Source organism: Mustela erminea, chromosome 1, assembly GCF_009829155.1.
Source record: "Mustela erminea isolate mMusErm1 chromosome 1, mMusErm1.Pri, whole genome shotgun sequence".
NCBI lineage: Eukaryota > Metazoa > Chordata > Mammalia > Carnivora > Mustelidae > Mustela > Mustela erminea.
The window spans coordinates 67,577,798-67,593,990 of record NC_045614.1 but is presented as its reverse complement, the minus strand read 5'-3'; the positions used below and the strand labels follow the sequence as shown (position 1 = coordinate 67,593,990).

Genomic DNA, 16,193 nt, shown 5'->3' with positions numbered 1-16,193 from the left:
TCCAGTACTATGTTGAATAGCAGTGGTGATAGTGGACAGCCCTGCCGTGTTCCTTACCTTAGGGGAAAAGCTCTCAGTTTTTCCCCATTCAGAATGATATTTGTTGTGGGTTTTTCATAGATGATTTTTTGATATTGAGGTATGTGCCCTCTTTTCCCTACAATGTGAAGAGCTTTAATCAGGAAAGGAAACGGTACTTTGTCAAATGCTTTTTCTGCATCTATTGAGAGTATCATATGGTTCTTGTTCTTTCTTTTACTAATGTGGTATACCACACTGATTTGCAGATAATGAACCAATCTTGTAGCCCAGGAATAAGTCCTACTTGGTTGTGGTGAATAATCCTTTTTAATGCACTCTTGGATCCTTTAGCTAGTATTTTGGTGAGCATTTTTGCATCTGTGTTCATCAGGGATATTGGTCTATAATTCTCCTTTTTGATGGGGTTGTTGTCTGGTTTTGGGATCAAGATAATGCTGGCCTCACAAAATGAGTTTGGAAGTTTTCCTTCCATTTCTACTTTTTGCAACAGTTTCAGGAGAAAGGTATTAATTTTTCCTTAAATGTTTGGAAGAATTCCCCTGGGAAGCTGCCTGGCCCTGGGCTCTTGTTTGTTAGGAGATTTTTGATGACTGCTTCAATCTCCTTACTGGTTATGGGTCTGTTCAGGTTTTTTATTTCTTCCTGGTTCAGTTTTGGTAGTTTATATGTCTCTAGGAATGCATCCATTTCTTCCAGATTGTTTAATTTGTTGGCATATAGTTGCTCATAATATGTTCTTATAATTGTATTTCTTTGGTGTTGGTTGTGATCTCTCCTCTTTCATTCATGATTTTATTCGTTGGGGTCCTTTCTCTTTTCTTTTTGACAAGTTTGGGCAGGAGCTTATCAATTTCGTTAATTCTTTCAAAGAACCAGCTTCTATTTCATTGATCTGTTCTATTATTCTTTTGGTTCCTATTTCATTGATTTCTGCTCTAACTTGTATTATTTCTCTTCTTCTGCTGGGTTTAGCTTTATTTGCTGTTCTTTCTCCAGCTCCTTTAGGTGTGAGGTTCAGTTGTGTATTTGAGACCTTTCTTGTTTCTTAAGAAAAGTTTGTATTGCTGTCTACCTTCCTCTATGGACCACCTTTGCTGCATCCCATAGATTTTGAACTGTTGTGTTTTCATTTTCATTTTTTCCATGAATTTTAAAAATTCTTCTTTAATTGCCTAGTTGACCCCTTCATTCTTTAGCCTCCATGTATTTGAGTTCTTTCCAACTTGCCTCTTGTGATTGAGTTCTAGCTTCAGAGCATTGTGTTCTGAAAATATGCAGGGAATGATCCTGATCTTTTGGTACTGGTTGAGACCCGATTTGTGACCCACAATGTGTTCTATTCTGGAGAATGTTCCATATTCTGGAGAATATTCCATGAGCACTAGAGAAGAATGTGTATTCTGTTGCTTTGGGATGGAAACTTCTGAATATATCTGTGATCTCCATCTGGTCCAGTGTGTCATTTAAAGCCCTTTTTTCCTTCCCGATCTTCCGCTTAGATGATCTCTCCATTTCAGTGAAGGGGTTGTTAACGTCCCCAGTATTATTGTCTTATTGTTGATATGGTTCTTTGATTGTTATTAATTGGCTTATATAATTGGCTGCTCCTCTGTTAGGGGCATATAAATATTTACAATTGTTAGATCTTCTTGTTGGATAGACCCTTTAAGTATTGGTATAGTGTCCTTCCTTACCTCTTATTATAGTCTTTGGCTTAAAATCTAATTTGCCTGATATAAGGATTGCCACCCCATTTTCTTTTTATGTTCATTAGCAAGGTAAATCATTTACCACCCCCTCACTTTAAATCTGGAGGTGTCTTTGGGTCTATAATGAGTCTCTTACAGACAGTATATCGATGAGTCTTGTTTTTTTATCCAATCTGATGCCCTGTGTCTTTTGATTGGGGCGTTTATCCCATTTACATTCAAGGTAACTATTTAAAGATATGAATTTAGTCCCAATGTATTGCCTAGAAGGTTACTGCTACTGTATATTGTTCCTGTTCCTTTCTAGTCTATGTTACCTTTAGTCTCTCTCTTTGCTTAGAGAACTCCTTTCAATATTTCTTATAGGGATGGTTTGGTGATGGCAAATTCTTTTAGTTTCTGTTTGCCCTGATTTACCTCCATTTAAAAAGTCCTTTCACCCATCCTCATTTTATATATATATATATATATATATATATATATATATATATATATTTTTTTTTTTTTTTTTTTTTAAGTGAACTCTATGCCCAATGTGGGGCTTGCACTCACAACCCTAAGATCAAGAGTTGCATGCACCACTGAGTCAGCCAGGTACCCCTACAATATGCTGTCTTAATTACTTCCTCTATATACCCTGAGAACCATACCAATGTCATAATTTTTGCTTCATCAAATAAAACTTAGAAAACTCAGAGGAAAAATGTTTTATTTATACATTTTTCCTGTTCTTTCCATTTTTCTTTCTTCCTAATGTCTTGGGATCTTTTTTTATTCATTTCTATTTTTTCTTTAAAACTTCTAATTGTGGGAAAAACCACTAACTTAAAATTTATCATCTTTACCATTTTAAAGTATACAGTTCAATAGTGTTAATGTATCTTACATTATTGTGCAATGGATCTTCCGAACTTATTCATTTTGCAAAATTGAAACTCTATACCCATTAAAAAGCACTCCCCATGTCCCTGCCTCCAGCCCCTTGCAACCACCATTTTGTTTCTATGAATTTGACTACTGTAATACCCTCATATAACTGTTATACAGTAATTTTTTTTTTTTAGATTTTACTGTGCTAAAAGCACATGTGCTCTATCCTTCCAACACATTTTAAGTGTATGTTATTTTTGACTATAGGTGCAATATTTTACAGAAGTTCTTTAGACCTTATTCATCTTACTCAACAAAAGCTTTACGCCAGTTGATAACTCCCCACACTCCCCAGTAACCACCTATCCAGACTTTGATTTTATAAATTTGACTATTTTAGATACTTCCTATAAATGGAATAATGCAGTACTTGTCTTTCTGTGCCTGGCTTATTTCACCTAGCATAATGTCCTGGTTCATCCATGTTGTCATATATTGCAGAATTTCCTTCTCTTTCAGGTTGAATGGTATTCCATGTACGGAATACATTTTATGTATCAGTTCATCTGAGGATGAACATTTAGGTTGTTTCCATATCTTAGCTGTTATGAATAGTGCTACAGTGAAAATGAGAGTGCTAATCTCCCTTCAAGGTGCTGATTTAAATTCTTGAAAACCTACTGACCATATACACATGGATTAATTTCTGGGCTCTCTATTCTGCTCCACTGGTCTACATGTTGGTGTTTGTACCAGTACCATATCGTTGTGATTACAACACCTTCAAAATATAACTTGAAATTAGGAAGTGTGAAGCCTCCAGCTTTGTTCCTTCTCAGGACTAGCTATTCAGAATCTTCTGTGGCTCCATATGAATTGTAGCATCACTCTATTTCTGTAAAAAATATTTTTGAAATTTTGATAGGTACTGCAATAAATCTGTAGATTGCTTTGGGTAGTATGGGCATTTTTTAAAAAAGATTTTACTTATTTATTTGACAGACAGAGTTCACAAGTGGGCAGAGAAGCAGACAGAGAGAGAGGAGGAAGCAGGCTCTCTGCTGAGCAGACAGCCCAATGTGGGGCTTGATCCCAGGACCCTGGGATCACGACTTGAGCCGAAGGTAGAGGCTTTAACCCACTGAGCCACTCAGGTGCCCCAGTATGGGCATTTTAATAATATTAACACCTCTAATCCAGGAACATGGGATGTCCTTCCACTTATTTCACTTCTTTCATCAGTGTTTTGTGGTTTTCAGTATACAAGTCCTTCATCTCCTTAGTTAAGTTTATTCTTTTTTTTTTTTTTTAAGATTTTTATTTGTTTATTTGACAGATCACAAGTAGGCAGAGAGGCAAGCAGAGAGAGAGAGGAGGAAGCAGGCTCCCCACTGAGTAGAGAGCCCAATGTGGGGCTCGATTCCAGGACCCTGGGATCATGACCTGAGCCTAAGGCAGAGGCTTTAACCCACTGAGCCACCCAGGTGCCCCAGTTAAGTTTATTCTTAAGTATTTACTTTTTTAAAAAGATTTTTATTTATTTGACAGAGAGAGAATGTGTGCAAGCACAAGCAGGGTGAATGGCAGGTAGAGAGAGAGGGAGAAGCAGGCTCCCCACTGAGCAGAGAGCCTACCCTGGGGCTTAATCCTAGGACCATGGGGTCATGACCTGAGTGGAAGGCAGACACTAACTGAGCCACCCAGATGACTGTATTTTATTCTTTTTGATGTTACTGTAAACTGAATTTTTCCTAATTCCCTTTTTGAATAGTCCATTATTAATGTATAAAAATGCAACCAAATTTCATATGTTAATTTTGTATCCTGCAACTTCAATGAATTTATTTACTAGTTAAGTTTTTAAAATGGACTCTTTGGGATTTTCTACTCTTAACAACCAAGTTGTTTGCAAACAAGGATAAATTTACTTCTCTCTTTCCAATGTGGATGTCTTTTATCTCTTTTTATTATCTAATCTGTCTGGCTAGGACTTCTAGTACTATGTTAAATACAAATGGTGCAAGTGGGCACCCTTGTCTCATTCTTGATCTTCTTTTCCTAGTTTGTTGAGAGTTTTTATAATGCAAAGGTGTAGAATTTCATCAAATTTTTTTAAATAAAGATTTTTATTTATTTGACAGAGAGAGAGAGAGAGAGAGAGAGGTGGAACACAAGCAGGGGCAGTGGGAGAGGGAGAAGCAGACTTCCCGCTGAGTAGGGAACCCAATGTGGGGCTCTATCCCAGGACCCTGGGATCATGACCTGAACCAAAGGCAGACGCTTATCAACTGAGCTACCCAGACACCCCTCATCAAATGCTTTATATGCATCTGCTGAGATGATCTTGTGATTTTACCTTTTATTCCATTGATGTGCTGTTGGATTCAGTTTGCTGGTAAATTACTGAGCATGTACCCATCTATATTCATGAGGGGTACTGACCAATCATTTTCTTTCCTAGTGGTGTCTTTGTCTGGTTTTGGTACCAAAGTAATGCTGGCCTATAAAATAAGTTTGGAAGTGTTCTTACTGTTTCAATTTTTGGGGAAAAATCTGAGAAGGGCTGGTACTAATTCCTCTTTAAATGTTTGGTAGAATTCACCAGAGAAGCTATCTGGTCCCAGACTTGTCTTCGTTAGGGGGTTCTTTTTTTTTTTTTTTTTTAATAAAGATTTTATTTATTTGACAGACAGAGATCACAAGTAGGCAGAGAGGCAGGCAGAAAGAGAGAGGGGAGGAAGCAGGCTCTCCGCGGAGCAGACAGCCCGATGCGGGGCTCGATCCCAGTACCCTGGGATCATGACCTGAGCCGAAGGCAGAGGCTTTAACCCACTGAGCCACCCAGGCACCCCCGTTAGGGGGTTCTTGATGACTGTTTTAACCCCCATACTGGTTATGTGTCTGATTAGGATTCCCATTTTTCTATGATTTACTTTTACTAGGTTATATGTTTCTAGGAATTCATTCATTTGTTCTAGATTATTGTTTGTTGGCATATAACTGTTCATATTTAATTCATTTTACTGATGTCATAATTGTAATATCTCTTCTTTTGTTTCTGAATTTACTTGTCTTCTCCTTTTTTCCATAGTTATTCTAAGGGTTTGTCAATTTTATTTGTTAAAAAAACTATTTCATTTTTTTCTATTTTCTATTTTTAAATTTATATCTGCTTTAATTTTTGTTATTTTCTTCTTTCTGCTAACTCTGGGCTTGGTTTGTTTCTTTCCAGCTCTAAAAGTTAAATTGTTTTAGGTCTAGCCATATAGCTGGGTCATGGTTTTTTATCCATTTGGCCCTTCTATGTCTTTTGATTGGGGGAATTTAATCCATTTACATTTAGAGTGATTATTGATAAGGAAGGACTTATTATTGCTATTTTTAAAGCCAAGGAAGTTCACTTATAGCAGAGATAGGAGGCTGACATGACAGCACTCAGACTTGTTTTTCCTTACTCCCCTTTCTTCCATTTCTACTAGGCTGCTAGGGGTCTCCTAGGATTCAGAAGTGTGTTTGTATGAGGGTGTGTGTCCCATATTCTGGGCAGTGCTCCCCTCCAAAAGCCAGGGACTTAATGGAATTCAAACTGAAATGTTAAAAAGAAAAAAATTCAAGCCACTTATCTGTTAAAATTAGGATGGGCCATGCCCTGAGTAATCCAGACATTCTCCTCTTCTCCAGGGCCCAGAATCTTCCCCTGAGATCTGTTTCAACATCAAGAATTCTTTCCATCCTCCTTTCCTCCCTGAGTTTGGTGGTGTGAAACTGAAGAAGCTGGTCATGCTGCCATGACAAGGTTGCTTGATACTATGGGTAGAGCAAACTTGGGGAGGTTTAGGATTCCTGAGTGCAGGAAACTTCTTCCAAAACAGCAGCTTCTCATGGTGGGGTTCTAGTATGGCTAGGGAACTGCTGGCAGTCTCCTGAAAAGGGCTGCAATCCTTCGGATCTGAAGCACCACAGTTGTAGGGATCACCCTCATTACTCACACAACAATTTCTGTGTCTGACTTTCTCAGATTTGGGCTGGCTTGTTTACACCCCACTTTATCCCCAAAGAGGACTGGAAGTGACTTCTCTGGCTAAGCCTTCTGCAAGGTGCTACTGGTAAAGAGGGAAGATCCCATCTCTGTCTTTTGGGTATTGACAGTCTAAATTCCAATCCTAGACTACCCCTAAATTCCCACTGAAGAAAGCTTCCTTGGCTATTAGTGCAAGCACTAAAAAAATCAAGGCATAGAGATATGACTAAAAACACCAACAGACAAATTAAAATGCAGTTAAAATGAATATTTAGTTAACTCAAAAAGAAGGTGAGAAAGAAGGAGCAGAGAACGGAAAACAAAAAGGAGAAAACACCCAACTGTATCAATATTACATTAAATACAAATGACTAAACATTTTGATTAAAAGAGAGTTTATCAGACTGCATAAAAGATAGCCTTTATATATAAAAACATAAATAAGTTGAAGAAAAATGATATGTATGCAAAAATAAGCATAAAAAGACTAATATTAACACCAGATAAAGTAGACTTCAAGACAAAGAGTTTTATCAGTGATAAAGAAGAACGTTTAATAATGACAAAAATGTCAATTCTTCAGGAAGATATAACAGTCATAAATTTGTATGCACCCAAATCAGAGGACAAGATGTTAGTGAGGATAAACTTAAAAGTCTTAGCTATGGGAGGCTACTGTAAACTGGATATGGGGTTTAGTCTCAGCAGCTGGTACAGGATTTGTAGGTCCCCATGTGAGCATGGAATTGTTCTGCTTATAAAATTCTAGAAGTAGTCAAAAGAATCTAGTGAATCTCAATATTCTAAGCTGAGAAAATTAGAAGAAATGAATAAAGCAGGGTCTCCAATTCGGGAACAAAATATGGGCCAGGCTGCTCTTTCAGGTGTGCCACAGAACACTGGCCCTTCAGACTGTTTGCCCCATCTCAGCTTTTCATGTCACCTTGGTAAGGCTCACAGAGACAGTTGAGAGGAGCAGGTCTATTCTCCTTAGCAGGGGCTATGAGGCTTTGGTCCTGCTTCCTATTCAGCCTCATCTCCTCTCCTCCCTCACTCTGAAACCCAGCCATGGCTTCTGTCAATCTAAGAATATGTGCTGTTTCCTCCATTAAAAAATGCCATTGAGCCCTTCTCTACTGCACTCTTGTTCCTACTTCAAGAATGGCTCAGCAGCTGACAGTTAAACAGAACGGCATGCCGCTGAGCTAACTGAAGAAGGAAAATCTTGAGGATCAAGGAAATGAGTTAATAATTGACCACACAATTTAGGCTGAGTGGGAAAGGGGAAGAGACATCAAATGGGGATTGACAATGAAAAGATGGTGAGTTCAAAGGGACCCATTTAGGTTCAGTCTTGGTTGCAATTCAGTGACAGATGGAGTAACTGGGAAAGACAGGAGATGCTGGTCAGACTGTGGGGGTGACACTGAAAAATGAACATACATTCTACTTCACATTGTTATTTTCCAAGGTGTTCAATGTTTCATTTTAAAATGGATGAAATATTCATCTAAATGTTACCAAGTCTTGAGTCCCTATTTTTCCTCTTGTGTCCCAGTTGAGTAGTGGTTTGATAACAAAATTGTCTCATATCATCAAGAGCAGCTTTCTACCAGTTAGGTAACCTGTATACTTGTCATTCTGAAAGGACAGTGACTGACTAGACACCTGATGGCCTAGGCTCCTTACACAATATCACTGAGTTTTGATAAATCATGATGAAAGATAAAACTCTCTAGCAATGAAGACAGTCATGGGGATTTCCTTTTGGGCTATATTCCTTATTCTTTAATATCACAAACTGCTAAAATTCTTCTTGGATAGCTTCCAGGACAAATGAGTTGCATAATAAGGTTTTTTTTTTTTTTTGCATAATAAGATTTTTAAAAGCTCACCAAAATTGGCTCTGGTATTGAAAAGGAAACCAGGAAACAAAGCAAGTTTCAGAATCAGCAGAACCTGCTGAAGATACATCCTACAAGTTTAAAACTGGCATACCGAAAAGGATCCTTGTTTAGATTTTATCATTGTAACATGCTAAGTTTCACTCTCTCTGACACAGCTGACACAGTGGACAAGAACATAGTAGTAAGGACATGGGTCTCTATTATAGGTTCATATCCTAAGATGAAACCAGTAACATTTAGATAACCTGCCTCCCAACTTAGCCCAACTAATAGATCTTTGAAACCAGGAATGATGATACCTTTACAAAAAGGAAAACCACACAGATTCTTGCTGTGGAGGGAGAGTTCTTTCATCCCTAAGCGGTGAAGAATGTCAGGAAAAACTCAGACTCACCAGGGCTTGCAGTTTAGGACAGTGGACAGAGAGCTGGATGAGTGTGCTGTCGGTGATCTGGAGGGAAACAAGCTGTGTCAATGTGGCTTCCACACCAGAACTTAATACCTAAGTTTGGTTTCTCCTGAACATAAGAATCAAAAGGTGTAAAACAATTAAAAACTCATCCCAAACACATTCACGCTGGGAGCCCTTCTCTTCCCAACAACCTCAAATCTTGTAGACACAAAGCCGTTCTTGGTCTCTCCTCTGGTGCTCCAAGGGGGCCCAGGGACAGGGGACAAAGAAGGAGTAGGTAAAGAGGGTCCCCAGGATTCTCCTCTGTAGTCACCTCAACACTGGACATGCAAACTTATTTCTCCCTTCAGTTCTGTGGAAGGTTTTTTGTTTTGTTTTGTTTTGTTTTTTAATATTTGGCAAAAACTGGAGCTACCCTGAACTTCTCAGCTATAGCTCTGATGGCTGAGAAGAGCCCAAAGTTCATGCATCCCACTACCCTAGCCCTTATGGGGGTCCCAATTCCTGACATGCTGGGATGAGGAGGGTCCAGACAACAGTCATCTGGGGTCTCTGGCTATGCCTGGTTGTCTCTCAGGTCTGAGGGGCAGCCCTGTAGGACTTGTCAGGAGTCTACTTACCAGGATGCATTCTTCAAGATCCATCTTCTCCAGGTCATGGCAATTCTGGAAAAGTCCATAAGACACCCCCCCCCACCACCATGTGGTCAGTGGTCAGGGCAACATGGCTGGCTTGCTGTATCCCTCTGAGTACTGGCCCAGTATCCTTGTTCTCTTCCCTTTAGGAGTATGTTCCTAAAGTGACCCAGTGGGCCAGCACTTCTGAGCAGGTGCTTTTTGAATCACATTCCCTTTGGCAATGGGAATGTGGCCACCCTGGGCTACAATCCTTCTCTCACCTGGAAAGGTAGTGGCCCCCACCTTCCCAGTGGCTATGGATATCATCCTGTAAATTTTAGCCATAGAACAGGCTTGGGAAAGCATGGGGGTGGGGTGCTCAGGCACAGTTTGGGCAGGTGAGGGTTAGGGTAGAGGAAGAGTATCACCATCCCCAGAAGGTCATGGGTTCCCAGCTGCAGAAAAGACAAACCCCCATGATGGTCAGCATCTGCAGGGTGATGTGGAAGAAGGAGCATAGGCAGATAACAGCTCAGTTGGGGAAGCTACTGAGAGACTGAGTCAGGGTTTGAATGAGGAAGGGCATGTCCCGCCAGGGAGGAAATTCCTCTTGTTGTGCCTGACCAAATGAGAGTGAGGTTTAGACCTGCTCCAGAACCCCCTACAGGACCACCTTAGCATTCTGGGGAAAATGGGAAAACGTATCCTGAGGACCCTAGACTACTTGGTACCTGTCCTTTCTAAAGGTATACAATTTTTGCACACTTTAAAACCACAGCAAGTTATTTTGAAATAAGAGAGGTAAATTATAGTTTGGTTTTGTTTTTTGAAACCTCTGGCTTACCCGAGCTAAAAGTGTAAAGCCTGCATCAGTCAAATGGGAACATCGGGCAGCCTCCAAAATCCTGGGATACAGAGTGCGTGGGAGGAAAAGGCAGTGACTGGTTAACAATAGAAATACACACTTTATGAAGGACACTCTTGAGGTTATTCTGCATTCTGACACACCTCTGCTTCTGGAATAGTCCTGAGGACAGTAAATGCAAATGCTGTCCCACAGGACAGATGAGGGGAAGAAGACTTAGGGGAAAGTGTAACCTGCCCTAAGTCCCACAGTTCCAGCCCAAATTCAGGGAGAAAACCCAGGAATCTTCCCACAATTCCAGGACATTGCTACTGTTGCTATTTTCAAATAATATTATTCCAATATTTGTTGGCTCTTAAACACAATTAAAATGAGCTTTTACTTAACAAAACGATCTTTATATATATTGTATTTAAAGTGAAATTCCCAGTTACCCTAAAAGGAATTTAAAAAATTTGTAGCCAATGAAAAATGTGAGTTAATTCTCAATGCCCATGCTTAGTAGGGATGGAGAAATAACATTTTAAAGTTAAATGCGCCCCTGTAGCAGTAGTTTTGACCACCTTTCTGACCAGTTTTGATCACCCACATTCCTTCTACTACTCAGAAATATCAAAATTGTCTAGAATCATCCCCAATGAAACAGTAAGAAAAATGGGCAAAGGACAGCAATAGATAATCAATAAAAGATGTGAAACTGGTATAAGCATGAGAAACTGATCAGTTTCACTGAGAAGTAAACAACAAAATAAGTTTCTTTCTTCTGTCTTTTGTACAAGGGCTAAGATTTCTGGTTTTGAACAACGATTCAAGTTCAAACTCTAGTTTTACTTCCTTCTCATATGACCCAGGGTAGATTATGTGATTTTCTTTGACTCCAAGTTTCTCATCTGAAAAACAAGTGAGAATGACTGCATATCTCCTAGAGAAGTGGAGAGGACTAAATGAGATAATGCTTATAAAATTGCCCAGCACAGAGCCTGGAACCTAAATGAGTTTAACTGATGTGAACTATGATTAGTACTTAGTTAAAGTTGCCATAGTTAAAGTTTTACTATTCATAATGTTATTGGAGAAAATCAATCTTTATTTGTTAAAACAAAACTTTCTTCTTCTAGGAAAGGTGAGAAATAAGTTGACTGTGATCCCCTCCCCATCTTCTGTCCATTTAGCATCTGGTTTAGGGGAGAATCTGGTAACACTGGGATGTGAGGCTGTCATTCTGACCCTATCAGATCACTCTGAGGTCAAAGCTATAACAGGATGAGGCAAATCAGGTGGGCACACGTGTCAAGTCCACCAAGAAATTATAGTTCAGGTTCTCTGGTGGTGTATACAGTTCAGTACCCATCTACTCTTCCCATACATCCCTAAATAAACCAGATTACGTATTGTTCTACCCCAACCCATCTGATAAAAGCCAACAATAACCCAACCACTGCCACCACCTCTATTACTACCTACCCACCTGCTGGTAAGCCTTTCCCTTCCTGAAGGAAACCCTCCTGGTCAGTCCAGCAAGCTCTGAGCTACAAAGCAAAAGCATGGTGCACTTACTGAAGTCTTGGGCAGTTCAAAGCCAGGGCCGTGAGAGAGGCATCCGTGAGGTTGCTGCAGCCAGAAAGGCACAGAGCCTGTAGCCGATGGCAGCCCCTGCATATCTGCACGACACCTTCATCTGTAATGCGCTGGGGAAGTCCAAATAGGAAGGAACATCAGAAGGCACCAACAATACTGAAAAATAGGATCTACTGCTGCTCAATTAGTTGGGCTGCCAAATACCAGCATTTTATCCTAATAATTTAATAAAAACAAGATGAAGTACAGGGTTGACATGTATTTGTTATCTCTGTACAGTTTAAAAATATTGTAGCACTACTAACAGAGAAAATTTTTTAAAAAAAATTTTATTTATTTGACACACAGAGAGAGAGAGAGAGAGAGAGATCACAAGCAGGCAAAGAGGCAGGCAGAGGTGGGGGGAAGTAGGCTCCCTGATGAGCAGAGAGCCTGATGCGGGGTTCAATCCCAAGACCATGAAATCATGACCTGAGCCAAAGGCAGAGGCTTAATCCACTGAGCCACCCAGGCACCCCAGAATGAAATTTTTTTTCAAAAAGATTTTATTTGTTTGACACAGAGAGAGAGAGAGAGAGAGATCACAAGTAGGCAGAGCAGCAGGCAAAGAAAGAGGGGGAAGCAGGCTCCCCACTGAGCAGAGAGCCTGATGCAGGGCTCGATCCCAGGACCTTGAGATCATGAACTGAGCTGAAGGCAGAGGCTTAACCCACTGAGCTACCCAGATGCCCCAGAATGAATTTTTTAAAAAAGATGGAGAGAGAGAGAGAGAGAGAGAGATAGAGTGCACAAACAGGAGTAAGTGCAGAGAAGAGAGACAGGGAAAGAGTCCTCAAGCAGACTCCCTGTTGAGCACAGAGCCTGACATAGGGCTCTATCCCAGGACCCAGGGATCATGACCTGAGCTGAAATTGAGTCAGATGCTCAACTGACTGGGCCACCCAGGTATCCTGCCAAAAGTGAATTTTTAAAAAATTTCATCCCCCTCCTCAGAGTTCATTTGATTTTTTTCTTTCAGGAAAAATTCATAAACTTAAAAATCAGATTAAATAAAGAGCTCATAAGATTTGCCTGGTTAGGGGCACCTGGGTGGCTCAGTGGGTTAAAACCTCTGCCTTCGGCTCAGGTTATGATCCCAGGGTCCTGGAATCGAGTTCCGCATCGGGCTCTCTGCTCAGCGGCGAGCCTGCTTCCTCCTCTCTCTCTGCCTGCCTCTCTGTCTACTTGTGATATCTCCCTGTCAAATAAATAAATAAAATCTTAAAAAAAAAAAAAAGACTTGCCTGGTTAAGTGACATCATAATTTTTGGTTGAATTTCTACAGATTAATGCTTTAAATATCTGCCATATAAATCATATGCATATATATATTTTAAATATTTTATTTATCTATTTTACAGAGAGAGAGCACAAGCAGGCAGAGGGGCAGATGGAGGGAGAGGGAGAAGCAGACTCCCTGCTGAGCAGAGAGCCCGATGCAGAACTCCATCCTAGAACCCTGGGAACATGACCTGACCCAAAGGCAGCCGCTTAACTGATTAAGCCACCCAGGGGTCCCATATATGTATATATTTATAATATTTCCTCAAATGTTTTAGAAAATAGCAAATGAAATATACCACTAAATTATTGTTAAATGACTTGCATTTTTTAAAAAAGATTTATTTATCCATTTTAAAGATGGACAGAGAGAGAGAGAGTGCTGGGAGGGAGGAGGAGGGAGAGAAGCCTCAAGCAGACCAGCAGAGGGCCCAGTCCCACAACCCATGAGATCATGACCCATGACATCATGTCCTGAGCTGAAACCAAGAGTCAGACGCTCAACAGACTGAGTCACCCAGGCGCCCCTGGCTTGCACATTTATATTCTACTTTAAGTTGTCTGTGGGTGCTCTCACTACAAGATCCTAATAATGAAGAGTACCATAATATTGAACAGTACCATTTGTCCAGATGACAGTTTCTGTTCTATCTTCCACCATCAAGGATTCTAAAGACATATGACTCATTCACTGAATACCAACTGCAAAGCTTTCTCTTACATTTCTCAAAATTTATGTCCCCCTTGAGAAGCCCAGGAGGATGTAGCAAGCATTCTCTTCAAGGATCAATACTGACAATGGCAGTGAGGACGGAATAATCGTTTTTCACATGTTAATGTCATGATGAAAATTACACCTTGCTCTTGAATACATCCTTTATGTTTCAAAGCATTTTCACATCCATCATTTCATTTTGTCCACTGTCATTATCCCCAGCTTGCAAGAAAAAATAAAAGACACTGAGACCTTGTATGAATTTGTTCAGCTTAGTGACTAGTTCATAGCATTCCTATCATAAAATAAACAAAGACATCAATTTATGTTATTTTTAGGGGGAAATATAAGTGGCTTTGTATGGGCCACCTTGTTTAGACTGTTATTCTTTCATCTTGTGGCAAACTGACAAATCGTATGAGGACACAGAATAAGAAAATAGGGTGTGGTGACCATCCCTCCTGCCTGGGGGCTTCAAAGTGGGGCCCACAGGAGACTCAGGGAACGTGGCACAGGAGGACACTCCCAGGAAAAGTGTGTTACTTACTGAGCAGGACTGTAAGTTGAGGCTCACAAGCTCATGGCAGTAATTCTGAATGTGTTTCAGAGCTTCATCTTCTAACTGAGTGGACAGAGAGAACAAAAGGGGGATGGAACCAGGTGAGGGAATAGTGGCAAACCAAGACAAATGCAACAGCAAGTTCTCTAATGAAGTGCCCACACCTCATGTTAGAGAAACAAACCTCAACCAAGCCCTTGGTACCTGTGTGCAGCCTCTCAGGAGCAGGGCTTTCAGGCCTCGACAACCTCGCACCAGTGCCTCAATGCCATCCTTTGTGATCTGGTCACACCAAGAGAGGTTCAGGTATTCCAGGTTTCGGCAGCCCTCACTGAGAGAACAAGAAACGGTCACACATGTGCAATCTATCCTACAGATAGTTCATTACCAAGTCTGAGTTAAGTAACTCACAAACAATTAAGGATAGAGAAGACCTCTTTGTTGTTCCAGTGGGATCATTAGAAAGTTTCAGGCGCGCCAGGATGCTCTTAGGTTTAGGTGTTTCTTCTAACAACAGGTACTCTTACCTGATCCCCTTTAAGGAGCTGTTTGTAATGGACACGCAGGAGGTCAGATCTAGATGTTTCAGCTTGGAACAGAATCTGCTAAGGCTATAACATGTGCTGGAAAAGAGCAGACACACTAAAGATATTTTCAACCATGTTTCTCTCCCCTCACTCTCCTGATGGTCAATTAGTCTCCAAACTCATTCTCATTCCTTACCTGTCAGTGATTTTGGTGCACCCATTGAGGTTTAAATGTTCAATGTTTCTGCAGTTCTGTGCAAAGGTCCTAAAAAGAGAAAACATTTTAAAGCTCCCTGGTCAGCCACTAGAGGGCATGTGTCACCATTCACATTTAAAACAGTGTTCCTCAAACTTGTACATTTTAGTTTACTGTGGAAAGAACACTTAACATGAGATTTAGTCTCGACAAATTTCAAGTGTACAATAAGTTATTTTTAATCATAGGTGCTGGTGCTCCTCAAACTTTAATATGCACATGAAACAGCTGGGATTCTTGTCATCGTGCAGATTTTTTTTTTAAGATTTTATTTTTATTTGACAGAGATCACAAGTAGGCAGAGAGGCAGGCAGAGAAAGAGAGAGAGAGGAGGAAGCAGGCTCCCTGCAGAGCAGAGAGCCCAATGCGGGGCTCGATCCCAGGACCCTGGGATCATGACCCGAGCTGAAGGCAGAGGCTTTAACCCACTGAGCCACCCAGGCACCCCCACAGTGCAGATTCTTTTTTTTTTAAAGATTTTATTTATTTGACAGAGATCACAAGTAGGCAGAGGGTGGGGGAGTAGGCTCCCTGCTGAGCACAGAGCCCGACGTGGGGCTTGATCCCAGGACCCTGAGATCATGACCCACGCTGAAGGCAGAGGCTCTAACCCACTGAGCCACCCAGGCATCCCCAGTGTAGATTCTAATGGTACAGCTTGACAAACTGATGGTCTGCATTTCTAAAAAATTCACAAGTGATGCCATTGCTGCTACCTGGGAACTACACTTTGCGAAACAAAGCCCAAGACCAACTACGTATCAGTCATAATGTTCCTTCAACCCACACCCTGGT

General features: G+C 40.6%; 1 protein-coding gene across 6 annotated transcripts in view; it reads right to left on the bottom strand.

Moving 5' to 3' along the window:
• FBXL2 (F-box and leucine rich repeat protein 2) overlaps positions 1-16,193 on the bottom strand; it is a 151,834-nt gene that overhangs the window by 20,732 nt on the left and 114,909 nt on the right. For 4 of the 6 annotated variants that reach the window (XM_032303064.1, XM_032303197.1, XM_032303268.1 and 1 more), the window contains 8 exons: positions 15,339-15,407; positions 15,143-15,238; positions 14,820-14,946; positions 14,604-14,678; positions 12,001-12,131; positions 10,423-10,483; positions 9,582-9,626; positions 8,944-9,000 (listed from right to left, as the gene is read on the bottom strand). In XM_032303064.1, coding sequence (XP_032158955.1) covers positions 8,944-9,000; positions 9,582-9,626; positions 10,423-10,483; positions 12,001-12,131; positions 14,604-14,678; positions 14,820-14,946; positions 15,143-15,238; positions 15,339-15,407 — 661 coding nt within the window. Of the gene's footprint in view, positions 1-8,943; positions 9,001-9,581; positions 9,627-10,422; positions 10,484-12,000; positions 12,132-14,603; positions 14,679-14,819; positions 14,947-15,142; positions 15,258-15,338; positions 15,408-16,193 lie in introns of all 6 variants that reach the window. The other 2 variants (XM_032303321.1, XM_032303395.1) reach the window with 1 other exon arrangement.